The sequence below is a fragment of the Rhagoletis zephyria genome, unplaced genomic scaffold, assembly GCF_001687245.7.
Source record: "Rhagoletis zephyria isolate East Lansing unplaced genomic scaffold, Rhagoletis_zephyria_1.1 Rzeph_scaffold_03382, whole genome shotgun sequence".
Taxonomy (NCBI): Eukaryota; Metazoa; Arthropoda; class Insecta; order Diptera; family Tephritidae; genus Rhagoletis; species Rhagoletis zephyria.
Window position 1 is genome coordinate 19,801 of NW_016160465.1, and position 25,750 is coordinate 45,550.

General features: G+C 35.5%; 6 protein-coding genes and 1 pseudogene across 17 annotated transcripts in view; 4 read left to right on the forward strand and 3 right to left on the reverse strand.

Moving 5' to 3' along the window:
- Positions 1-429: 429 nt before the first annotated feature.
- 128up (GTP-binding protein 128up) lies at positions 430-2,119 on the reverse strand. Its single transcript, XM_017623863.1, has 6 exons — positions 1,932-2,119; positions 1,711-1,834; positions 1,455-1,630; positions 837-1,375; positions 661-783; positions 430-611 (listed from the first exon to the last, which is right to left on the reverse strand). Exons 1-6 carry the CDS (start codon positions 1,971-1,973, stop codon positions 509-511), a joined length of 1,107 nt encoding a protein of 368 aa, XP_017479352.1. The 5' UTR covers positions 1,974-2,119; the 3' UTR covers positions 430-508.
- A 276-nt stretch (positions 2,120-2,395) lies between these two features.
- sotv (exostosin glycosyltransferase sotv) lies at positions 2,396-4,847 on the forward strand. Its single transcript, XM_017623862.1, has 3 exons — positions 2,396-3,948; positions 4,009-4,168; positions 4,234-4,847. The coding sequence occupies exons 1-3, from the start codon at positions 2,487-2,489 to the stop codon at positions 4,733-4,735; spliced, it is 2,124 nt and encodes a 707-aa protein (XP_017479351.1). The 5' UTR covers positions 2,396-2,486; the 3' UTR covers positions 4,736-4,847.
- A 390-nt stretch (positions 4,848-5,237) lies between these two features.
- On the reverse strand, positions 5,238-7,314 carry LOC108368907 (ADP-ribosylation factor-like protein 6-interacting protein 6). 5 transcript variants are annotated; one of them, XM_017623866.1, is made up of 4 exons: positions 6,837-7,314; positions 5,916-6,135; positions 5,736-5,859; positions 5,238-5,640 (listed from the first exon to the last, which is right to left on the reverse strand). In XM_017623866.1, the coding sequence occupies exons 1-3, from the start codon at positions 6,850-6,852 to the stop codon at positions 5,754-5,756; spliced, it is 342 nt and encodes a 113-aa protein (XP_017479355.1). In that variant the 5' UTR covers positions 6,853-7,314; the 3' UTR covers positions 5,238-5,640; positions 5,736-5,753. The 5 variants fall into 5 exon arrangements, with proteins under 5 accessions (XP_017479355.1, XP_017479354.1, XP_017479357.1 ...); XM_017623865.1 differs by having other exon boundaries at positions 5,578-5,664; XM_017623868.1 differs by lacking the exon at positions 6,837-7,314 and adding exons at positions 6,208-6,328; positions 6,459-6,577 and having other exon boundaries at positions 5,632-5,859.
- Positions 7,315-9,406: 2,092 nt separating this feature from the next.
- On the forward strand, positions 9,407-12,569 carry LOC108368908 (uncharacterized). Of its 4 annotated transcripts, none has more exons than XM_017623871.1 (5): positions 9,407-9,494; positions 10,170-10,869; positions 10,942-11,026; positions 11,912-12,454; positions 12,509-12,569. In XM_017623871.1, exons 2-4 carry the CDS (start codon positions 10,177-10,179, stop codon positions 11,941-11,943), a joined length of 810 nt encoding a protein of 269 aa, XP_017479360.1. In that variant the 5' UTR covers positions 9,407-9,494; positions 10,170-10,176; the 3' UTR covers positions 11,944-12,454; positions 12,509-12,569. The 4 variants fall into 4 exon arrangements, with proteins under 4 accessions (XP_017479360.1, XP_017479359.1, XP_017479358.1 ...); XM_017623870.1 differs by lacking the exon at positions 9,407-9,494 and adding an exon at positions 9,502-9,768; XM_017623869.1 differs by lacking the exon at positions 9,407-9,494 and adding an exon at positions 9,502-9,745.
- Positions 12,355-13,054, forward strand: LOC108368909 (uncharacterized; annotated as a pseudogene).
- Positions 13,055-14,295: 1,241 nt separating this feature from the next.
- lin (protein lines homolog) lies at positions 14,296-18,640 on the reverse strand. 5 transcript variants are annotated; one of them, XM_017623876.1, is made up of 3 exons: positions 18,341-18,640; positions 18,004-18,270; positions 14,296-17,749 (listed from the first exon to the last, which is right to left on the reverse strand). In XM_017623876.1, exon 3 carries the CDS (start codon positions 17,668-17,670, stop codon positions 14,413-14,415), a length of 3,258 nt encoding a protein of 1,085 aa, XP_017479365.1. In that variant the 5' UTR covers positions 17,671-17,749; positions 18,004-18,270; positions 18,341-18,640; the 3' UTR covers positions 14,296-14,412. The 5 variants fall into 5 exon arrangements, with proteins under 5 accessions (XP_017479365.1, XP_017479363.1, XP_017479362.1 ...); XM_017623874.1 differs by having other exon boundaries at positions 18,000-18,270; XM_017623873.1 differs by having other exon boundaries at positions 17,912-18,270.
- Positions 18,641-20,232: 1,592 nt separating this feature from the next.
- Positions 20,233-25,750, forward strand: part of Pgi (glucose-6-phosphate isomerase) — an 11,530-nt gene continuing 6,012 nt past the window's right edge. Inside the window, exon 1 of the mRNA XM_017623878.1 lies at positions 20,233-20,591. Coding sequence (XP_017479367.1) covers positions 20,458-20,591 — 134 coding nt within the window. The 5' untranslated portion in view covers positions 20,233-20,457. The remainder of the gene's footprint in view (positions 20,592-25,750) is intronic.

Genomic DNA, 25,750 nt, shown 5'->3' on the forward strand with positions numbered 1-25,750 from the left:
AACTCTCTGGGTCGAGTCTTATGTTTGTGTGTACATTGGTTTTATTATGACTGGGGGTCCTGACCGATTACTTATAAATTACAATTACACAAGAATAAAAATTGTTTGATTTATATGATAAAAAGATAGTATTTAAGCATTTATGTATATTGATTGAATATTGAATATAAAATATTTGAAAATAATATATAATAAAATATATAATATAATAAAAAACATAATGATATAAAAGATTGGCGCTTACACAATAAGTTAATGTTTGGCCGAGGTTCGCCTCCGATTTGTGGCGTGCGCGAACATACCAAGTTAACACAAAGCCGACTCCGCTCGACTTGGGGTTAACGTGCCATCGCACGATTTTATGAACTAAAATGATTTAAAAAAAGCGCCGATTTTTTATGCTTCTTCCTTTTCAATCTCTCTATATTATTTTATTTTTTATTTATTTTTTTAGTGTCTTTAAAGCCAAAAATATCAACTTTATTAAAGTAAGTGTAAGTAAACCAATTTATATCTTCTTTACAATTTGCACGACGTCTTCATCGTTGAGGATATGGTCGATACCCACTTTTTGCGGTTGATGCTTAACGGAAGAGCCCCACACCAAAGCACTGAAATACATAGCACATTATTAGGCCAAAATTTATATAAATTACTTACTATTTAAATTCTTTAGCTATTGTTCGATGCAGCTTATTACAAAAATCCTGTATACTTGTGCGTTCATTATGTAGTACGATGGGTGAGGAGTAATCCGGCAATTGACCCTTCGGTTTCGTGTAACTACCAAAAGCAAGAGCTGAAATATTTTCATTTAATTTTTTAAAGTTGCTTACATGCGGACCAGTTTCAAATAATCCCACATCATCTCCAGTAAGTCGTCAAAATTCCAGCGATGATGTGCAGATATTGGAACACAATGCGGAATCTTATAAATAACATCCAGTTCCTCGATGGAAATCTGATCGATTTTGTTAAGAAGATAAATACAGGGTATGTAAATACGATTACCCTCGATAACATCAATTAGATCGTCGCTAGTCGCATCATATCGCAACGTTATATCAGCGTTATGTATCTTATATTCGGAAAGGATTGTCTTAACGAGATCTGCATCTAATTCAGATTGTGGTACCATGCAGTTGAAATTGACACCTCCCTTATCTTTGCGTTTAAAGTATATATTTGGTGGCTTTTTGTTTAAGCGAATGCCAAAACCTTCTAATTCATGTTCAAGTAGTTTTTTATGTCCTAAAGGCTTGAGACAATCTAAAACCATAAAGATTAAATTGCATGTTCGAGCTACAGCGATAACTTGACGACCTCGACCTTTGCCATCTTTAGCACCCTCGATGATTCCAGGTAAATCCAAGAGCTATTTGCGTGGATGATAGAGAAATGTTAAGTAAAGTTGTACATCGTGCATATGTATGTTATTATATTTAAAATTTTACCTGAATCTTTGCGCCCTTATATTTAATACAACCCGGAACCGTGGTCAAAGTTGTGAATTCATAGGCTGCGACCTCACTGTAAACACCTGCCAAGTTAGAGAGCAAAGTTGATTTTCCCACCGATGGGAACCCCACGAATCCAACTCGTGCGTCTCCAGTTTTTGCAACCTCAAAGCCTGTACGAAAGATAATGCAAGTTTGAATATCCATTTTATTTTTTACAGCTCCCAAGCTCAAAATAACTTTTATCAGTTACCTTCACCACCGGCACCGCCGCCACCGCCTTTTGGAGAGATCAATTCCCGACGCAGCTTTGCCAGTTTAGCTTTCAGAAGACCCAGATGAGCTGATGTGGCTTTGTTCTTTTGGGTGCGTGCCATCTATCATTTAATCAAAATGCCAAGGTATCCACGGATGCGGCAAATGATGTTAAGGTTAGTTTTTATTTGGATCAACAGTTTAACTTTTATTAGTTACCTCGGATTCGATGGCCGCAATTTTTTCCAGTATTGTACTCATAGCGCCGTTGGTTTTCTACTCTGATTAACCAAAAAAGTGGTTGCTCTTTAATTTACCACTTTTTGAGAACGCGTGGACAGTCGAATTGGGATTCCATCAAAGAATTGTGAATTTGCCCAACAATAGACAATGTCAAATGTCAAAAGTTAGCAGGGTGTGAAAGTGCAGAAATAGCCAAACAGCTTGGTGTCAATGGGTTTCTTTTTTATAAAAATTTCTTTTTTATTATTTATTATGAACTTTATTGAACTTTATCTAAAGAAATACTGTTTTTTAATAATTTGCAAAATTGAACATAATCAGCCTTTTCATGAGTTGCATTTTTGTCCGAATTTAAAAGTATAATTTTTTTTAGTAATATTAATATCATCGCTGCTTTTGGGGTTTCCACCTATTCGAAAATTACAAAAATCGAAACATTTCATCATACATTTTTTTTGGACAGGTGACACCACTGGCTGTTGATATTGCCGGAACTCATCTGGTTGTGGTCAGCACCAAAGGTTTTTAGGAATGAAGAAGTTGCTAGCTTCTATCAACCATCGTAGTGAACGTTTTCAAACTTCTATTTCATATATAATTATTTTGATATTAGTTATCAGTGGGGTTTGCATCGTGTGCGACCTATTCAACTTGCGAAATGAAGCTGGACAAAACAATAAAGTTCCATTGGACCTTGATCACGTCCACGAAATCTTGTTGTCAAGTGGCAGTGAGGAAGCGCGTGAACGGGATGATAATTGTAGACTATGGGATTGCGTGAATTTGTATCGTTGCGGACAAAAGGGACACGATCGCCTCACCGTGTTTGTCTATCCCTTGCAGGAATACATCGATAAGACAAGTGGGAATACCGTTTCAATACTTACAAGGGAATATTACCAAATCCTCGAGGCGGTTGTACGAAGTCGTTACTATACACCTAACCCAAATGAGGCTTGCTTGTTCCTTCCAAGCATTGACACCTTGAATAGTAATTTGGTTAAACCTGGTACAGTGGAGCAAGCATTAGCTATGCAGAATCATTGGGAAAATGGCGAGAATCACATTATATTTAATATGATACCTCGAGTTGACGGAAACATTTTGAAAACTGACCGTGCAATAGTGCTTGGAGGCGGATTTGATTCATGGACCTATCGGACAGGATTTGATTTAGCGTTACCAATTTTTAGTCCCACACAGCAAAAAGTAGCCGATTTATCCGCTAAATCAACGCACCTGCCGCGTAGAAATTTGTTGGTAGCCGTTTTACCAAACATATACCAAAAGTATCGTAGATATGTACAGACTTTGGCTGATGACAACCCGAATGATGTCCTTGTCATTGATAACTGCATTATATCAAATAAAGAATCTAGAAATGGAATTCATTGCAACAGTAGTCGCGCCAAAGTTTTCGAATATCCTCGAGTGTATGAAAAGGGTACTTTCTGTTTATACTCGCATAGTGTAACAATGGGACAATCGGATTTAATGGAAATGCTTGCTTACAACTGTATTCCCTTGATTGCGGTAGATAATTTCGTACTACCTTTTGAGGATGTCCTTGATTGGCCCCTATTCTCGATGAGAATTCGTGAGGCTGAAATGCACTCCATAGTAAAAAAGTTGGAAAAAATATCACATACAAAAATTTTTGAATTACAACGGCAAGGTCGTTGGGTATATAATCGATATTTCAAAGATTTGAATGTTATAACGCTAACTGCATTGGAGATTTTGGAAAATCGGATCTTTCCACATCGGGCTCGTAGCATAATGGATTGGAATAAACCGGACGATAACTACCGAAGTACTTTCAATCCACTCTTCTTGCCGGTTATTTCTCCCAAGGCGCAAGGCTTTACAGCCGTGATACTAACCTATGATAGAGTGGAAAGTCTGTTCACATTGATTCAAAAATTAGCTATGGTGCCATCACTACAGAGCATACTGGTTATTTGGAATAATCAAAATAAGATGCCGCCACATTGTAAAATATTTTGAATGTTTCCTGATTTTTGTCTTCTTTTACTTTGTCCTCTAATTTCAGTGTCTGCTTTTCCGACAATTTCCAAGCCTCTTAAAGTAATTCAAACTCGTGCAAACAGGCTTTCAAACCGCTTCTATCCATATAATGAAATCGAAACAGAAGCTATTCTTACAATCGATGACGACATTAACATGCTTACTACAGATGAGTTGGATTTTGGGTAACCAATGCGCTAACAATTGTAACTAACTCTTATTTAACGTGTATATATCTCTAATATTATAGATATGAAGTTTGGCGGGAGTTTCCGGATCGAATTGTTGGATTTCCTAGTCGTATTCACGTGTGGGACAATGCAACTATGCATTGGCGTTACGAGTCTGAATGGACTAACCAAATATCCATGGTACTCACTGGAGCAGCATTTCATCACAAATTTTGGAGTCATATGTACACATATGCCATGCCTGGAAATATCAAAGACTGGGTAGATCAGCATATGAATTGTGAAGACATCGCTATGAACTTTCTTGTTGCCAATATTACAAATAAGCCACCTATTAAAGTAACACCACGGAAAAAATTCAAATGTCCCGAATGTACAAATACCGAAATGCTCTCAGCCGATTTGAATCATATGCGCGAAAGATCAGCGTGCATTGATAGATTTGCCAGCATTTATGGACGCATGCCCCTGCATAGCGTTGAATTTAGAGCAGATCCTGTGCTCTTTAGAGACAATTTCCCAGAGAAACTAAAGCGTTTCAATGATGTTGGAAATCTGTAATAATATTACATTATTATTTTTACAAATATTTTAGAAACTAATTTCCATGCCATATAATTGTAATACTAGTACTAAATATGTATGTACATAGGTATGAACTGCAATTTAATATATTTTATATTGTGGTTGATCACGCTTGCCTCAGGTTGTCTGGTTATAAAATGTAACCACATAACCAGATAACCTGATAACCAGGCAAGCGTGAACGTTAATAAAAATATTCTCTCAAATAACTGTCCCGTTATTAAATGCGCACAACAATAGTGGCATAACCGTAAGTGCTTTGACCCTTTTATTCTAGTGATGAATTTTCCTAAGATTTTTTCTTCAAGTGAGTAGTAGATAGTATACATATTAAAAAACTAATACTAAAATGTATTTAGGAGCAAAAAGCACAAACTCACGTCAACAATTTGTGGCTGCCTTAAACGCGAGTTTCGACAAAGTTAAAAGACCTAAAATCGAGGATGTCCATAATTCTCCACAATTCGCGAAATCGGAATTCTTCTTATTGCCAATCCCTCTGCCAAAAGAAGCATCCCCTTCACATGACGACAGTGGGCGATTTGAGCAAAAAATGTCCAGTCGTGGCTCCAAGCAGTAATACAATATTGCATAAGGATGGTCGAAGGAAATCGGCGTTGATATCCATTTTCTTATAGGTCAGTTAAAGAGAGTAACGAAGGGAAAGCAACGAGGTGAAAATATTTTACTGCTGAAAAATTTGGATGGGGGACCTGTACTTCAAAGTATTTATTATGATTTTAATTTACGTGGATTCGAATCGGATAACCGATGATCTATTATTTTTTATTTTTTTTTAGAATATTACTCTTTTATCTTGTAGGACGCTTCTTGCGCGTCATTGGCCGCTTCGTATACAAAACGTCGCCTCCTTTGTTTTACTTCAAAACGAATAAGGAATAGTTCTGTTTATTAGTTTTGCGTACTTAAATTAATTTGTACTAGAATTAAACTAATTCCGATTCATTTAACTTACTTTTAAACATAAATTACTTCAGTTTATAGGGAAATCACAGTACATAAAAATGCTGACTATTGCACCCGCTGCTATTGCGGTTATATAACCCAAATGTAAGGCACTACGTCGTTCGCGGCGGTAACTAATGAAATCAAAATAATAATTATAGAAACCAAAATTTTTGAGAAAATAACTTGCGTCTGTTTCAGTGGTGAAAAGGGAGAGGGCGGACTTATACCAGGGACGTCGCTGTCGAAATACACCAGCATACAGGAAAATAAGGCCACTGCAACGCCACACAATAATGGACTGAACGTATCGGATAGGTTTTGTTCTTGCGTCCACCTTATAGCATCTTGTACTTTTGCCTGCAACATCGTCGATATGTCGAAAAGGCTCTCATTTTTGACATAGGGCACTGAAAAGAAAAAAAAATCACGTCTGAGTAAATTCATTTGTATGTGCGCTCTACAAAACTTTAGATAAGTACATATTTATATATGTTCCAAATTTTGTCTTAAGAACTGCAACGATCTCGACTCGAGCACACGTCGCTGGCCTTGTCTTTCCGGATGAACAAGCCCGTCCGAATGTAAAGAACTCTTTCTTCACTTGATGATTCGATACATATATTTATATATTTATATATATGTGATTTGTAATCAAAAATAGCGCATTAAAAACAATAGATTCTTTGGAATACATACATAAATATGTATAAGCCCATATTTATTTACATACATATGTATACTGGAACAGAATAATAATAAGACGGAAAGCTTTGAGCAGAAACTTTACAACAATTTGCTTTTAGTCATTTCTGCTAGGGCAAAAAGAAGAACGCATCTGAACTATGGCACTTGTATATAGTATATGCATACATACATATATACATACTACATAGGTAAGTACATAAGTACTGTTGTAAATGGAAGCATTCAACGCATGTATGTACATATATGCATATACCTACATATGTATGTAAGTATATATATGCAACAGGTACACGAATGTGGGCATTGTGAGATCATCGATAATTTATTTATTATTATTAGAATCATTCGAAATTTTTTTAATGTTTTGTAGGTATAAGGAAAAGCTACTTTGGCAATCGCTTACCTGTGATAATAACCATTTCGAAATGTATTCCAAGCAATAGCGCAAACAAAATCCGAAATTTTATATCCTCGTATTCGAAATGTTTTTACTTCCGGTGAATTGTTTATTTCTGCTAGTAATGTGGCCGACGATAATTTCGGCATTGGCGTAGACGAATCAATGATGTTTGAGCTGCCTAGCGATCGGACCGTCGGAGAGCAGAATTAAATCATCGTGGAAGGAGTTAACACATTTGTTTGAAGATAGAGTGCAGTATTCAAATGCTCCGGATCGTCCGCTAACTTTTTTTACCAATGCTATTGTGAAAATGAATGTATGTACATTTGTATGTATACCGTTTATTGCTTCTCTGTTTATGTTGGGAAACACGAGAGAAGTAAACAAATCGTCACTCATTAAAAATTGCTGGGCGTGAAATAGAGATGTCGGAAAAACATCGATGCATCGAAAATTTTCCACTCGATGTATCGATGCATCGATGTTTTTTGAAAATTCACATCTCTAGTACATTGAACCCATGAACCAAAAATACAAGATCAAGCCAGCAAGCCTAATCGTATTTAGGAAAAAAGTTGGGCGATTTTGACATTAGCCGTTTGTTTCCATTGGTTCGTTGCAATTTGGTGGTGGCTTTTTACTGGAATTTTCTTCATTTTCACTTGTGACAACGTGTGTACACATAAGGTAAAGAATAATTTAACACAACGACATGATTTATAGAAGAATTTGTATGATAAAATTGATTATTTATGCGTTAATAGAGACACAAATTTCGATACGATATGATACCATATCGATCTTTTTGCCATTCGATACCGATACTTTTTACTCGAAAGTTTTCAAATGATATTTTTTGGAATCGAGCACCGGAACCCTTGTATCGTATCGAATCGTAAATGTACATTACAAAGTTAATGTGAATAATGATACATTTGTATGACAAAGTATTAGAAAATAAAATGAAAACGTCAAAACTCTGGGAATTGGGCAAGACTATTTGTATAAAATATTTTGTAGTAATATTTGAAATATTTAAAGTTAATTTTCCAAATTCCAAAATGTAAAATTTGTCCTTACTAAAATTTCTATTGAAAGTTTTGTTGTTAATTTGTTTTTAAACATGCAGTTTCTTACAAATTTATGTCGGACTATAACCTTACTTACTTTGGAATTTAAAGCGCAGAAATGTGTACTATCTTAGGTTGGTATGTGGCGCGCCTTCAGTGATGTACTTATTAAAGTGCAAAGTGTTACTTCTTTAATAAAAAATGACACCAATATTCAGATTTAATTTTTTGAATTTTGTATCGATATTTGGAATATCGAGGCTTTTTATTACGATATTAATGGGTACCCGATATTTTTACAGCGATACTTTAAATGAGTACTATATCTATACTTTCGGTTCGATATCGTGTCCCTATCCCTGCAAGAAGCTTGACCTATGATTATCGGTTAAATTAGTGGGAAAACTGACTAAAACTTTTCGTCAGTTTAGCGGTTAGTTCTGTATGGGATTGGGGGGAAAAAAGTGACCACTTCTCCGGGCGTGTGATAGTGCATCCCTTTCTTACACACACATGGGCGCATTTGCCTTACAGTATGTTCACTCGCTCACACATGTCATCTAGTTGGTGATGTACAAGGGAGTTTAGCGATGAAACTATTGGAAAATATCGCGATAATTAGTGATTTTTCTAACCACTATTCTAACCTCTAAATAATTGATAAATTAGTGAATAGATGTCGGCAAAATATCCAAAAATGCATGAAACCAAATTAAAAAATACAATTCGATATTGTTATGTGTTTGTTTTATTGGTAAAAATACATATATTGTCAAATATTAACTTTATTTCGCAAGCTTTTTCAGAGCTACTGAGCTCCGACAATTATTCTCATTTTTAATCGGGTCTGAATTTTCGTCGCTAAAAACAAATGTCTCAGCGCCGTTTGGTCCTCTACCTCCATTGTTGTTGTTGTAGCAGCATACAAATTCCCCAAAGACATTTTGGGGAGTGTTGCTGGAGTGACAGTCCTTGGCCAGATATAAATCTGGGTCGTTCCGGTTACGTAGACCCGACTGTCGTGGGAACGCTCTACCTCCATTCCTAGGTTCTGCTGGAGTCCCACGTTGGCGTTGCACTGTATTTCAGCACTGTAGTCACTGACTCCACAGTCGGCCTAAGCACACTGGCCTCAAATTTTTTCTTCTCTATCCACATAGCGCTAAAAAAGGTTTTTTGCTAATTTTTTTTATATACAAATTGAATACACTGATTTTTATTAATTTTTTCTTTAAATTCACCGACTTCCTCTCTGTTTTGCACCACAGCTAACAATAATAAAATTTTCTTTGATGTATGTGTTTATGTACATGTTTCTTTCGTTCGCGCGTGATCTTGTGTCTTTCGTTCATGCATTGAACCGTTATTCCAGTTTTTTAATTGCACAAAAAAGAGAAGTGGCTTTGACCAAGAAATTAAAATCAATTTCTTGTCTGAAATTGTCTTATGTAAATGCAGCGTAAGTGCTTTGCATTCAAATATATGTATACAAAGGTGTGTATACTAGCATGCATCAGCCAGCATGCCTCTCTTCACACGGCCGGAAATGCAATTACGGCACATTTGACTGACATTTGCTACTGACAGACAGGTATGTATATATGTACATACCTACATAACGAAACAGTGTCAAAGCTAAATCGTTTAACCATTTATTAAATTAGTTGTTTTTAAAGTCAAATAACTCCAATAAACTCAGTTACTACATTAATTTAATTAAAATGTGATTTTTTTTTATCAAAGTAATAAGAACTGAATAAAAACTGAACTGAAAAACTCCCTTGAATCATTAGTATTGCAGAATTGAACTTATTGATTTTTCTCAAGAGAACATCTTACAAGGCGGGTATTTGTAGTAAATATGCGTGTGTATCATTTACAAATAGTCGTTTAAAGTACAAAACCGCGTATCGTGATTCTGCAAAACCGCGTAACTGACATTGCTGCCAAAAATTGGATTTGCTCACACAGCTCTTGGCTCAATCCTTATCCATTCGTCCTGAAATATACTAGGCAGACATGCAATTGCTTTATAAAAACGAGAACCATTTTGAAATATGAGTGTTTTTACGCTCTAGAAAATAATTTTTACAACTTCACATACGCGATTTTGCATTTTACTGATACGCGGTTTAGCATTTTGTTGATACGCGGTTTTGACTTTAAATCGACGAAATATGACTGTTCAACTAAGTTTTAAACTTTTTAAGTCCAAGTATAAAGTTGCTTAAAAATCTCGTTAATTTTTGAGTTTTTTTTTTTGTAGACGGATTATGCCCAATTCCGCGGACAATAAGGATATTATCAAATGCCATGCAAATGGGGAAGACGTCAGTGAAAAACTTTCGGAGCAGCTCGGACAACATGTTTCCGAACGAGTTAAACTGTTTGAGGCTCATCATCAAGCCCATCATCCAAAACCGCAACCACACAAGATAAACAACAACATACGCCATGTGGTACCAGTAGGCTTGATTATTGTGTTATTTACACTGTATCTGGCATTGCAATCCAAATACATAAGTAGGGGGCAAGAAGATAATTGGCACGACGATGCCAAAAGGCAAGAATTAGCAGCGCTGGAAGTGGCTAAACGTATCACAATATTAGAAAAGCTCTTGGAATACAAAGATCTTTGCACTGAGCTAGAAGTGTTTACAAAGGACATAGAAAGGGAACACCCTCCCGATGTATCTGTAGACATGATCAGCGGTGGTGAGAAGAACGATGAGTTAGAAAAAACTTATTCAAATACTGAAACTGTCGTAAAGAATAATAATACGGAAAAGGAAAATTATAAAAACAACCATAGTAATATCAATATTAAACCTAACAGCAACAATAAAAAAGGCCAACCAATGCCGAAGAAGACGAATACAGCAGAGCCCATCATTTATTTATTCGCATTAGTATTCATATATTTGCTTTTGAAAGCATTTTCAGACATAAATCAACACTATAAATCGGTAAGCGTATGATATATAGAGAGAATGAATCATTACCAGCTGAATACTGATACATATTTATTTGTTTTTCAGAAAAACAATGGGGACAAGCGACTACGACGTTGCTCATTGCAATCCTATGCTCAGACTCACAAACAAGATCGTCGTGCTTCTAAAGGTATAGCATACAACAAACCGTAAAAATACGTTATTTCAAAAAAGCTATTTATTAGAAGGTTTACATAGTAAGGGACTAAAATATGTAGAAGCTTAAAAGGATTTTTTNGTTAAACTATTTATTAGACGGTTTACATAGTAAGGGACTAAAATATGTAGAAGCTTAAAAGGATTTTTTGTGTGCATACATATCTACATATGCACATATGTATCCTTAAAATTAATTTGTATGCATAAGTATTCATATATGTACATATATGTATGTGTGTAATTGTTCATATTTTCGCAAAAAACTAGTTTTCCCTTCTTATGTTTGTATGTATGTTATTGTACACATCGCTAGCACTTAGTTAAAAGGTTAGTTAAAAGTTTTCGTATAATTTTGGCCTTACCGTGGCTGTGCGTATTTGGACTTAAATATAAACGAAAAAAAATAAAATAAAACAGCCACCTTAATCCTTATGTAAGCGATGTACTTTTATTTTCTCTATAACATATGACTTTTCACTATATGCTAACGATATGTATGTACATGTGTATGTTTTTGTGACTTACTTCTCTTACTAGTTTAGTTTTTTATTATTTACTACTTTATTTATTACTTTATTTATTTATTTACTACTTGGATAAATGAATTCTAAATAACTCCTATCTGTATAAAATATGTTTTCCTTGCTATTCCTTTCATTTTCCTTTTTTCAAATTTCAGGCCTCCATCGTATTTTTACTCGTACTTACTGAANATTCTCTTACTAGTTTAGTTTTTTATTATTTACTACTTTATTTATTTATTTACTACTTGGATAAATGAATTCTAAATAACTCCTATCTGTATAAAATATGTTTTCCTTGCTATTCCTTTCATTTTTCTTTTTTCAAATTTCAGGCCTCCATCGTATTTTTACTCGTACTTACTGAACGACTCTAGCACTATTTTTGGCATTGCAAAATTTTTATAACGCAACTCCATGCTCCTTTTAAAATGTCTGCCTTTTTCTTATGAACTGCACAGAAAAACTTATATTCTTGCAACTGTGTACATCTGACTGTGAAAACAATTTAACTTTAATTAGTTATATTCTTGTAATTATAATTTGTAAATTTGTATGTATGTTTTAATATCTTTCAATGTATCATATCAATAAAAATGTCACTTTCTTTAACTGTAACTGAACATTTTTGCTGTTTATTTTGTTCATTCTCTAGAAACCGTTAAGGTAATGTAAATGTAAATTTAAACAACTTCAAAAAAACCGCCGATCTAAATAGTGGGGAGAAAACTATTGGCCTAAACTTTTACATTTCCAAATTTTACTTTAGATCGAAAAAAAATCCGAAATTCTAGCTAATTTGCGGAAAAATACTTCATTTGACGAACAGAATCGGTTAGCAAATATTCAATGCGGAGTTTCCGTCTTACCAAAACAGGGTAAGTTTGCAAGATTCGTATCAATTGAAACAAACCATGCTTTTAAATTTTTAGATCGTCAGAAGAACGCTTTGCCAATAATACCTGTTTCGAATATGGCGCGCCGGACTTCTTTGGCTGGCGTGCATGTTAGCACGANCGGAAAAATACTTCATTTGACGAACAGAATCGGTTAGCAAATATTCAATGCGGAGTTTCCGTCTTACCAAAACAGGGTAAGTTTGCAAGATTTGTATCAATTGAAACAAACCATGCCTTTAAATTTTTAGATCGTCAGAAGAACGCTTTGCCAATAATACCTGCTTCGAATATGGCGCGCCGGACTTCTTTGGCTGGCGTGCATGTTAGCACGAATGAAGTTGCTGATCACGGGCAGGATGCGCAAATTCACGAAGTCAAAAGACGCGTGCGCATGATAAATCGACACTAAGGTGTGATACGTTTCCTGGGCCTCCTGTTACTTGAGCTTGATGACAATGATTGAACGTTGACCCGAAATAGGCGTTGTTGCGACCTCTGTTTATTTGGTTACTTTTAATAATTTTCATTTAAAATATAATACAATCTATAACAGAAAACACATAATTAAAAGTTTCAAAGCTTGGAAAGATTTAAAAAAAATTTTATCAAACCTTAAAAATTTCAAAACTTTTAATATTAACGNTTTTTAATAATTTCCATTTAAAATATAATACAATCTATAACAGAAAACACATAATTAAAAGTTTCAAAGCTTGGAATGATTTAAAAAAAAATTTTATCAAACCTTAAAAATTTCAAAACTTTTAATATTAACGCATGATCTAAATCTATTTTTATGAACACCGCAGCGACTTGAAACTTGCACTTTATTAGACTACAAGTAATTTTAAGCAAAATTTTCTTTATGTGTTTTCTGTTATAGATTGAATTATATTTTAAATGAAAATTATTATAAATAAATAAATAAACATAAGTTGCAAACAAAATCATTTTCAATTTCGTTTCTAATTAGATCGCAGGTGTACGTATGTACAAATGTACATACATACATACGTAAAATTAAAATTTTTAAATAGTTCTATTGATGTACAGTATTATCAATTTCAATTACATATATCATATGCTTGTTACCTGCAAAATTATGACACTTCACCTTCTTTTTTTTCTTTATTATATAAAAACTTTAAAAATATTACAAGTTTAAATTGCTGGCCAGTATTTCGTCGTTTAAAAATATTCTTGGTTACAAAACGATAAAACACTGCAGTTGTAAGAATAGTGTAGTTCCCATGGAAGGGCACTGCGCTACTCTCTAGATTTTTAAACAAATAATTCTTGTGTTTTGCACTCAAGTCTACTAAGTTAAATAATTTATAGCTATTTAATTTAATTATACATATATAAATAAAGTTGGATACACCTTTGAAGTGAATATGCATACAAATATATGTACGTACATATGTATAACTTAAACTAAAGCAACACCCACATTTTTGGAAATAAGATGTCATTATTTCTTATATGACTGTGAAAACAGTTTAACTTTATAGTTAAACTAAGCAAGATAGAAACAATCTTAAAAACTGTTACAATAAAATTTTAATATATATAATTACATAATTTAAAATCGTACAATAATATATTTCAGTTTTTAAGAGTACGTTTTAATTAAAAAATTTAATTTTTGTTTAGAAGAAATTTTCCATTTGTATCATCGCCATAAGAAAACAAACAAAATAAAACCCATAAACAAATACATATGTATGTTTACATTTTTTAATCTTTTTTTTTCATTTTTCAAGATAGTTCTAAGGAACATTTCACGTTAGGCTGCGATCGTTGNCTGTTTAGAAGAAATTTTCCATTTGTATCATCGCCATAAGAAAACAAACAAAATAAAAACCAATAAACAAATACATATGTTTACATTTTTTAATCTTTTTTTTTAATTTTTCAAGATAGTTCTAAGGAACATTTCACGTTAGGCTGCGATCGTTGCCCTCATAGAGGCTTTCACAACTTTCTAGCAACCGAAGCACCGGTGAAATATCGTAGGGATATAACTGCCGAGCTACTAACCGTGAGATGTGCAGGCGCAATCTTATCAAAACACTCATTGATTCGTCGAGTATTGGTGCACCCATTCCAAACTCGTGGCAACTTCGTAAGAACATATCCCAATTCGCTCGTATATATTTTAAGAAACGAAGGAGATATAATAAGAAGCATGTCTCATTACTGACAAGCAGGTCGAGTAAAAGGTCTGAACTATTTGAAATCATTTTGAGGAACTCTAAAAATGTGTATACAGGATTTAACATAGACACTAGCTCGGGAAAGGCGTTATTGCGGAACGATATGCCAGCTGTAACGTCTAATGTACAGACCATTGCTTCGATTAAATGATCATCCTGATCATCGAACAGATGTATGAGTATTTTGCTAAAGTGACACTCAGGATGGAATTCTAGTTTGTGCTTTATAAATGACTCTAGCCTCCGTAGTACATCACGTATGGAACGCTCGATCAGAACCATATCCTGATAGGCGTCGCAGTCATGCGAATCAATGGAAGAATCAGATGAATCGCTGCGTATTTCCTTAACTGTTACAGCGACAGATTTGAGCACAAGAAGCACCATTTTTTGTAGGATTGTTTTATCCATTTCTACGGTGTTAGAGTTTGATTCGGTGACGTCATTCGTAGCAATTGCCGAGGAGTGCTGGCTTGCGGCAGAAGTTAGTGCACCTGTCGCACAGGTAGAACCATGTGTTTGTGTCGATGACACACGCATTTGTGCCAGCAACGAAACCTGTGCGGCATTGTCCGTACATGCAACCGCAACTTGCTTAAAACCCAAAAAACTGACCATATTCTCTGGCTGATGCCGGGGAAGTGAGTCTAGGATGCGTGCCTCTTTCACATGCCGTACGATTTTTTGTGCCAAACGACACGTCTCCACTGGAAGCATATCCTGCAATGCAAGCGTTGATCCGTAACACAGAGCTTCGTTAAAAAGGCACAGAAGTTGCTTGTACACGGTGCATGAGAGCTGCTGTTGTTGTAAAAGTAGTTCAAACTTATCCAGTTGCGCATAAAACGGACGCGTTTCGACCACTGAAAGATTCGCCTTCACTGATATAATATTTTCCCACAATTGTAGGAAATTAAGAATGCAATGTTCGGCATGGTCTATATGCATATGGTTTACGATAAGAGCCGACATATTCCTCACTAGAGTTGGCCATTTACCTTCGAGTATTTTTATTGTTACACCTTTTAGATGTGAGGTGTCAAAACTCTCAGAGTCTGTGAGTGTTATGATATGACAACCTGGTGACAAAAGCGAACTAGCTAATGGGTCGGAGGACAACGGTTGCTCGCCGTTAATATCCACATTCAGCTCAGCTGTATTGGGTGTATTCGAAAAGTGTGTTGCGATTGGATCAAACGGCGGCACACGAGAATTGTGATCCGCTAAGCTATTTCGGGGCATCGACTGTTCATTAAAGGAATGCGTATTATCACTTACGTAATGCAGTGTCGCGTTGACAGTCTCATATGGAATTGTCGGTAGATAATTCGTATTGTTTTGCATAGTATTGTCATGAGAAAAATGTTGACGACGGTGCAGGTGCATTGTCATTTGTGATATGTGTTGATGGTGTCTTCGCGCATGCGCTTGGACCATACTCTCTTCTAAGACATCATCATCTAAGTCATCCTCATACTCATCATCTTCGTCTTCGATTTCTGGCTCATCATCCTCTTCTTCGTTATTAATTGCTTCATCAAGAGCACCACGAAATTGCAATGCAAAATAGTTCGTTTCCAATGTTGGCTGTTGCGGTTGGAAATGGAAAAACCTCTCGGTATCTAGGGCCTCACTTTCCCCAGTGCCACTGGTATTACTGAATGTACTATTTCTACACCGATCAGAAGCAAGACTATTACCACCTTGTGGGTCAATAATTTCGTCCTCAAGAGGATGCAAATCAACATCTTTCCACTCTACTATTCTTTTAATTATCTCCAAACTGAAATGTATTTTCTGCACCGCAGGCCCGTCGAGTCGTTCAAAATTGAAGAGGTTGTCAACCAGTTTCTTAAGCCAATTATCATCCAGCTCTTGTTTAGCGATCACTAGAAATGAAGCCAACACCCTTGCAGCCAAAAACTGTACGTACTCATTGCTGTAAGCGGCCAATACAATTATTTCGTCGATGAGATTATGATCGTTGCGTATAAGTACATCACACACGTCCATTATGCGTGCACAGATGAAGCCCTTCGAATTTTGCTTAAGATATATATCGAATAGGAGTTGCAAATTGGAAAGAAATTGTAAAAGTTTTTCCGTTGGCCACTCCGATAGATTTGCAATTCGCTTTTGACCATTCGCGTCAATTGAATAATGCGACTGGAAGGGTTTGCGTAGAGTACGCTCGGAAACACCGCAAAGGCACTGATTATTGAGTGAAGCCTCGAACTCGCGCATGTCCTGAGAATGTGCTGCTGCCAGCATCGGTGCAGCCTCCGCCGGCCTATCTTGTGGTTGTGTCGTGTGCTCGGTTAACGATTTTGGGTCTTCATTGCACGTGCTTACCATGTTAGAGAGTAAATCTGGCATTAGTGTTAATCGATCAACTTCGTCAGTGTTGCTGAATGTTGAATCAGGGCCACTACTTTTTGCTTTCCTATTAATGTTTTGCGGTGATATATCGGGTTTTAAAAAAGTATTGCTAGAAGTTGTGCACCCTTTGACGGTCGCAATACCTGCCAAAAGTTGACCATTCGTGGCTTGATCATTCAGCAAATGAGACAAGGATGTGGCTCGTGAACCTCCTGGCGTGGAAGTTGGAGAATTATTTGTAGAACTCGGTGTGGATATTGAATTGGCCGAAGATGAAAGCGAAGAGCTGCGTAACTGTTGCTGATTAATATTGCCTACTAATTTTCCGTTGACATTCGAAGATAGTAAGCTTACTCCACCAGTATGAATAATGTCCGGCGGAGGCGATACCGTTGAGGTCGCCGCCCCACCTCTTGAAGGCGATTTAACAACCTTAGCAGTCTTGTCTGCATTTGTTTTGATTTTTTCAATCTTTTGACGTTTAGTTTGTGGCTGTTCTGCATTGCTATTACTGTTGCAGTTATTACTGTTTGCCGGTGTTGGTATGGAATTATTACTGGCAACACTTTGATCTGCTTTAATAGATGACGAGTTGGACATTATGTGGACGATAGGCAATACGGTCCCGATTTCTAGCGTTAGACATGCAATCCTTGTATACTCCGTTTAGTTCTTCAATCTGCAAAGCAATAAAAGATGTTTAATATCTATGTACATACGATGATTTATACCAGTGATGGGCAGCGCAGGCAGAACTCCATAAGCGAGTGCAAAAGTGTTTCTGCCAGCGCTGCTTATGTCTGGTTTATACAGATAAATGTAAAAAGGAGTAATATTTTACCAATAATTATGTGATAAATAACTTTCTAAATGTGGTTGCAATTAACTTTTTTGTACAAAACGCAGTTCTCAAAATTTAGAGAGTATACCTACAGTTTGCGCAATATGATTTTCTGAAATAATTCCAAATTTGTACATGAAACAGTTGTGCCTTGCTGTTGGACAAAATATGCTACTGTGCTACGCATTTGCAAGGTTACGTATGCATTTCAGCAGCACATCAAATAACCACGCACGGTTTTGTTGTTGCCGAGTTGTTAGCTGTTGGCGGAGGCGTCGGTGCCTACCGTTTCGATTAGGCACACGCGGCGTAGTCAAAATATCCCATATTGTGTTATATTTTAACCTTTCGAAGCAAATCTTAAAAGCGACGCAATTTTAATTATAGTTATGGGCACATAGCACTTATTAATATAAGGTACCTATTTACCTTTTCCTATCTTCTTTCCGCTTTCTGCTTTTTAGCAGTGGAAATAGACGAGTGACAGTTTCTTGTTTCTTTCGTTTTTTCGCGAGATCGATGTCGCTTTCTTCATATTATGCCCTCTGTTGAGCATTTTCCGCTACGCATGACATATTTGACCATCTTGTATAACATTAAATATTTGGTTTAATATAATTTAAAGTCGTTTTTCAGCTAAAACAATTTTTCTCCAATTATTTTGTGCTACTCGATTTTGCTTTTTGTTGGAATTTGACTTCTTAATTACACACACCAATACACACTCGCTTGCAGTGCAACCAATATGANGATAATTTAGTCGTTTTTCAGCTAAAACAATTTTTCTCCAATTATTTTGTGCTACTCGATTTTGCTTTTTGTTGGAATTTGACTTCTTAATTACACACACCAATACACACTCGCTTGCAGTGCAACCAATATGACGACAGAACGAGCAAATCAACCAGTTGCTGCAAAACGTTTTACGTATGTACATTTAACGTAATGTTCAACGTTAAGTAAAAATTTAAAAATATTAATTATTTCTGGCCCGTATGAATAACAAATAAGCAATTACTTTTTCTTGAATTTTTAGTAAAAGTATAAAATTTTAAGAAAAAGCAATCACTTAGTTTTTATTCATACGGCCCACTGTGTGGCTAACGAACAAACGTTAAAAANGTGTTCATTTAACGTAATGTTCAACGTTAAGTAAAAATTGAAAAATTATTTCTGGCCCGTATGAATAACAAATAAGCAATTACTTTTTCTTGAATTTTTAGTAAAAGTATAAGATTTTAAGAAAAAGCAATCACTTAGTTTTTATTCATACGGCCCACTGTGTGGCTAACGAACAAACGTTAAAAATGGACGAACAGTAAGTGCTCATTTACACACACCGCAACTCGACGTTTGTTGGAGAGAGCGTGACGAGGAAAGGAGAGGGGCACCGAGTTGCTCGTGCTCGGGCAACACGCTTTGTGCTCTCGTTCGTCTGTGTAAATTGAACCGCTGTTCACAGCTGACAACAACAATTGCATACACACAAATCGCCGTGTGTAAATGAAACGAGCAACACCAAAAGGGAATGTGAAAAATTGCGGCGACAAAAGTTTAAATTATTGAAAAGTAATGAAATGCGCCATATAAATAAATTTACAAAACTGTCTAAAGTGAAATTTTAAAAATTAACCACTAGTCTTTCGCCTTCTATGGGAATTTTTTTAAACGATTGAAAAAGTATCAAAACTTAAAAAAGTGCCCTCCAAAATTCATCGAAAAATGTATCACTTTTGATCCACTTGGATGAAACGGTCACACTGNTATTATTGAAAAGTAATGAAATGCGCCATATAAATAAATTTACAAAACTGTCTAAAGTGAAAATTTAAAAATTAACCACTAGTCTTTCGCCTTCTATGGGAATTTTTTTACACGATTGAAAAAGTATCAAAACTTAAAAAAGTGTCCTCCAAAATGCATCGAAAAATGTATCACTTTTGATCCACTTGGATGAAACGGTCACACTGCACATATGAAGTAAATACTGACACATAGATGTCCCTGTCGAAACTTCTTCTGAGGATTACTTAAGTCGGTTGTGATAACCCTAACCCAGAAACACATTAAACTTAAGAAACAATCTTAATAAAACAAACAGTGCTTAAGGGAAACTATGCGACATATTAGCAAATAGCTCTGTAATAAGCCCTATAAACTATATCCTATTCAATGGATAAATTTGTATATAACATTGGGTATATGAAAATAATGCTTATATCGGCGTTTAATCCGAAAGCGTAATCATAATACTGACGCAAAACTTAACGAAACATATGCCGGATTTGGGTTCTGGGCTTTAGTTTTTCATTCGACATTGACAAACCTGCGTAGACAGAAATTGAATTTGTTTCCATCTGCTCCTCTGTGTGAACGTTATTAAGTTGTAATAATTCAGATTTATCGTTTAATTTGCTTTATTAAACAAATAAATACCTGTCGCAGCCTAGCAGCAATATTCAACATTTAAATTACTTTTAAAATTTGCACCGCGAATCTGCATCTTTGTAAACGCTTGCCTACGAAATTTCAGTAAATTTGGAAAAATGGCAGGACCACTTCCATTGCTTTCTGAGGAACCGGCTTATCTAAAATTGCAACAATTTTATAATGCCCACGGCAAAGATATTAAGATAAAGGAACTTTTTGCTAGTGATACTAATCGCTTCAATAAGTATAGGTGAGTTGTCTTGGATTGTGGTTGGTTGAAAAATTGCAGAGAAAAAGTTTGTATAACATCATATGATGTGTATATCCTTGTGCATATCCATGTATACGTGTATCAAATCAATTTAAATTTGATTTCAAAACGTACCATCATCGTTATGTATTCTTACATCGTATGTTTGTACATACATATGTACCTACACATATTGTGTACATACATATATTAGAAGTATGTATTTTATACAAAACACCTAAAACTCAAAGTGCAGATCTCAACCATAACTTAAATTATAATACATAATTATGTACATGCATATATAGGTTTATCTATACTTAATATATACATATATAGATATGTATGCATATGTATATCCCTACCTCCAAAAGCTCTTCTAGGGAGTTGAGTGACTGAACGACATGTCCTCAGTTGAGGGCACATTAGAATAGATATTAAGGTCGCTGTGCACACTTGTTTTCTGTTATCTATCTAACTACAGTATTCCCCGCTTGATTGTACTTCAAAAATGTTTGGTTAAATTAGCCGGGGAATCAATTAATCGATACTCGTTTAATTAAACAGTTCGTTCAATTACAGAAATTACGCTAAATTGGACAACCTAATCAATTAAAAGAAAATGCATGTGTGCATTTTAAGTCATTATTAAATGAAATAATATTTATATATTTTAAACTTTAAACGACAAAATATAAAGGATAAAAACAATTTATATTTATCATTGTACATTTGTAAGTATGTATATTTGTCCCCAAATTTTTAGAGATAATTGTTATAAAAAAACGATCACAGATGCTGTTTACCAGAAGGTCATGGACAAAGAGACGGCTCATGACACTTGGAAGGCGTTAAAGGAGCAATTTGAAGCAACTTCAAGAGACCAGCTGTTCAAGATTTGCACTGATTTCTTCGCATTCAATTGGGATCAAAACCAAGATGTATCTACCCATGTTGCAATACTACGAGGGCTGTGGAACGAGCTCAACAATGGTTTAAAAGTGAAAGGTGAAAATCCCCTTCCAGATTTGATTATTTTGTGCAAAACACTCAACATTTTGCCACTTAAATTTGAATCATTTCGGTCGAGCTGGATGCTTTTGTCAAAAGATGATGACAAGACTTTCGACGAGCTGAGTATACAACTAAGTGTTTTTGAGCGAAATTTCAAGAGGCCGAATGATATTCCCGAGGAGGAGGCATTATATTCAAAAAGCAGCAGGGCAGTTGGGCACAAGTCTAAGCAGAAGAAAGAAAGCAGCTGTCATTATTGCAAAAAGAAAGGCCATTGGATACGAGACTGTAAAAAGTGGATAGCAGACGGTCGACCATCGAAAAATAAACAGAATCATGAGGTGCAAAGTCTTGAAAAGAATACAAATGTTTCGCTGGTTAGTGTTTCGACTGAGTTGTATCCAGTAGATGTAAGCAGAATCACGTGGTGGGTGGACAATGGTGCCACAAAGCATGTGACTAACTGCAAAGATTTTCTTTTGGATTATACTGCGTTTAATGGTGAATACAGCATAAAAGCAGCTGGAAAGGAATGTCTTAAGGCGCTTGGCAAAGGGTCAATCGAGATGTTGTCAAAGATTAATGGTGAAACGCTGAAATTGACGCTAACAAATGTCTGGTATGTTCCAGAAATCAACAGAAATCTATTCTCCGTATTGGCTGCACAGGACCAAAATCCTGATAGTGAATTTTGGTCAACAAATGTTAAATGCTGGCTAAAAGTGAACGGCAATATTGTAATGCGTGGCTATCGAGAGGCTAATGGATCATTATTCCAAGCTGATATGAAACCAATTGTACCGGATGAGATGCATGCTAGTATAGTAGATACTGATGATTCATTGTTGCAGCTGTATCATGAACGATGGGGGCATCAAGATAAGCGGCATGTTAAAAAGTTACTTCAAAAAGAACTGGGAATAAACGTTAAAAATAACAATAATTTGTGCGAATCTTGTGTGTTTGGAAAGGCACATCGTTTACCTTTTGGCAACAGGATGAAAGCTATGAAACCAGGAGAATTGATGTCGGCTGATGTATGTGGCCCATTTCCAAACTCATTCAAGAAAAACAGATATTATGTAGTTTTTAAAGACTTGTTTACAAAGTTTCGATACTGCTATATCATCAAGAATAAATCAGATGTTAAAGATTCACTGGAAACTATTAGTCTGTTCCAATAGCAGTCCGGTTTACAGGATTTAGTCAGAACTTACAGGAAGTCGTTCCTATTGACATAAAACCTGTAAATGGGAACACATTTGAGAGAGCAACTGAGAAACTGTTCCTAGTCAGAAGTTACAGGATTTAGTCCGGAGTTTCTTTTCCTGTAAGTTCATGAAAAGTGTCAAACAATCAGCTGATTTGCATGTGCAAGCAAAAACTAACAGCGGTGAAAGCAAAGTACCTTATATTTGTAAAAAAATGGAAGTAAACAACGAAATGTTTGAATATGTATAGATTTTAATAATTATTTAGTGATATTTCAGCTAAATCAGTGTTGTACAAATGACATGTAAACAAACCGACTGACGTTTTTACAGGAAATAGTGCTTTTTGCGTTCCTATGCACTTCTGCATCTTTTCTCCTTTTACTCTCATTTGAGAGAGTAAAATTGTAGTTTGACAGTTCCACAGGTTTTAGTCCGAAGTTCAAAGGAACAGACTATATGCTTGCGCATGCTAAACAACAAGGTATTTTAGTAAAAGAACTGCTAAGTGACAATGGAGGAGAATTTAACAACTCGGAAGTAAAAGAGGTCTTAAAAAAACATGGTATAACACAAAGATTGACAGCGCCATACACACCAGAGCAGAATGGATCCAGTGAGAGGGAAAATCGTACCATTGTGGAGATGGCAAGAACTTTTATGTACTCAATTCTAATATAAAGTTTCCAGAAGCGATTTGGGCAGAATTTGTAACAGCGGCGGTTTACATACTTAATCGCACTGGGAAGTCATCTGTTGAAGATGTAAGTCCTTATGAACTGTGGATGACAAAAAAGCCGAGAATAAAACATATGCGGATTATTGGATCTACTTGCTACGCTCATATTCCGATACAGAAAAGGAAAAAGATGGATGCAAAATCTAAAAAAGGATATCTAGTAGGATATGATGGCGATGAACGTTACCGCATTTATATTCCCGAAGAAAATTTAATTACTCTTTCAAGAGATGTCAAATTTATCGAAAATATGAAGAAAGTAAAATTACCTTTAACTGATGCTTGCCAAGAGGAAGAAGTTCAAAATCCAGAGGAGCACGAAAGGGATCTTACAGAAGAAAAAGACAAAAGAGTGCTAAGATAATCAAACAAGAAATTCGGAAGATTTTCAGAAAGAGGAATCTACGAATAATAATCGTGTGCGGAGAAAACGCATGAGGGAAGAAAGCAGCGATGAAAGCGACGAAAACGAGAAGGAAAGTGTACAAATAGGACCAATTTTGAGAAACCGTCAAAATATCAAGAGATCAAAAAACCTGGAAGATTTCGTTATGGAGGCTGAAGAATATGTCAATGGCTTGCAAATACCAGAAAGTTATGAAGAAGCAATAACAAGTAACGAGAAACGTGAATGGAAATTTGCTATGGGTAAGGAGATGAAATCGTTACAAGAAAACAAAACTTGGAAACTGGCAGACTTACCAAAGCAGGCTAAAGCACTGCCATGTATACAGACTTAAAACGAACTCTGATGGAAGCATTGACAAATTTAAAGCAAGATTGGTTATTAAGGGGTATAATCAGCGTTATGGGATTGACTACGATCAAACTTTCAGTCCAGTAGCCAAGATGGCATCAATTCGGGCAGTTCTCAGCATAGCAGCAATTGAGAAGATGATAATAAAACAATTTGACAAACCAAATTTGACAAGGGATGACGGAAATTCGTTCCATAATACAATTTGATGTCTCTACGGCTTTTCTTTATGGTGAATTGGAGGAAACTATCTATATGAACCAACCGGAAGGGTTTTCTGACGGAACAGACAAGGTATGTCAGTTAAAGCGCAGCCTTTATGGGTTGAAGCAGGCTACCAAGGTGCTGGAATAAGCGAGTAGGTGGAGTTCTCACAAAGTTAAAATTTAGAGTGAGTGAAGCTGATCCTTGCCTCTATATTCGAGAAGAAAATGGAAAGAAAATTATACTTGTTTTATATGTAGATGATGGCTTAGTAGCTGGAACTGATGGAAAAGATATAGAAATCTTTTTAAATGAACTTAGCAGGGAGTTTAAAATAAAAATTTTAGTCATGCAAAAATTATCCAACACGAAAACATATGATCACAAAACATATGGTTGCAATTTTTGTAAGCAAACAAAATTGCATTTTCCGGGTTTTGGTATTTATATGCTTTTTGGCTGCTTGCTATGTGACTTTATGATAGCGCCAACTAGTTTTTACTTCTAGAAATGTTCCTGGCGAACATTGAACGTTCACTTTCCTTTTTTCTTCCATCGAGGAAACATGAATTTCAGTTTGTTTACAAATAAAACATAAACAAAGTCAGCTGGTGTGTCTTCTTCTTCCGGTTTTTGCAAGTAATGGCTAATTTCCTGTTCGTTTACTTTTTTGCTTTTTCATCTCTTTGGGAGAAAATTTTCGCTTACTCTCTTGATTTTGATTGTTGGCTGGTGTTGGCTAATTTTGTTATCGAACGCAACTATTATGTAGCATTAAACGAAAACTTCGAAAAATACTTAAAAAATACTTGTGAAGGAACATCTTTTTTGTGGAAGTTTAACAGCATGGTACTGCTGATTAATGTTCCTCTTTTTTCGGAACATAATTTGTTTGAGTACTTTTTTTATGTATACAGCGCTCAATATCTGCACTTCTCTTCCTTCCATACCCTTTTTGTTAGAGTATGAGTAGTTTACATATTTGAAGTAAATTTCACAGTGAAGCAAACTAAATTACGATGCAGCCGCTACAACAACAACAACAACGATGCAGACTGAAGTACTGAAATGATGTACGCATATGCATGTACATGGTCTCCCCGCTTATTTTAATTACCTTATTGTTAAAAAAATAAAAAATTCATAAAAAATCCGTATAATTGGTTTAAAACATGTGGCATTGAAAAAGGATATGCTTTCAGTTTTCCCCGGTTAAATGTTCTTTACGTTTTTT

Bases quoted from the DNA above. Each gene is read 5' to 3' on its own strand.
- 128up (XM_017623863.1), bottom strand. From the start codon at position 1,973: ATGAGTACAATACTGGAAAAAATTGCGGCCATCGAATCCGAG. The intron at 1,835-1,931 runs GTAACTAATAAA...ATTAAATGATAG, and splicing joins TTGCGGCCATCGAATCCGAG to ATGGCACGCACCCAAAAGAA. The intron at 1,376-1,454 runs GTAAAATTTTAA...CCACGCAAATAG, and splicing joins ATAAGGGCGCAAAGATTCAG to CTCTTGGATTTACCTGGAAT.
- sotv (XM_017623862.1), top strand. From the start codon at position 2,487: ATGAAGAAGTTGCTAGCTTCTATCAACCATCGTAGTGAACGTTTTCAA. The intron at 3,949-4,008 runs GTAAAATATTTT...CTCTAATTTCAG, and splicing joins AAATAAGATGCCGCCACATT to TGTCTGCTTTTCCGACAATT. The intron at 4,169-4,233 runs GTAACCAATGCG...CTAATATTATAG, and splicing joins ACAGATGAGTTGGATTTTGG to ATATGAAGTTTGGCGGGAGT.
- LOC108368907 (XM_017623866.1), bottom strand. The intron at 5,860-5,915 runs GCAAGTTATTTT...TGATTTCATTAG, and splicing joins TTTTCACCACTGAAACAGAC to TTACCGCCGCGAACGACGTA.
- LOC108368908 (XM_017623871.1), top strand. From the start codon at position 10,177: ATGCCCAATTCCGCGGACAATAAGGATATTATCAAATGCCATGCAAAT. The intron at 10,870-10,941 runs GTAAGCGTATGA...TTTGTTTTTCAG, and splicing joins TAAATCAACACTATAAATCG to AAAAACAATGGGGACAAGCG. The intron at 11,027-11,911 runs GTATAGCATACA...TTCAAATTTCAG, and splicing joins AGATCGTCGTGCTTCTAAAG to GCCTCCATCGTATTTTTACT.
- lin (XM_017623877.1), bottom strand. From the start codon at position 17,670: ATGTCCAACTCGTCATCTATTAAAGCAGATCAAAGTGTTGCCAGTAAT.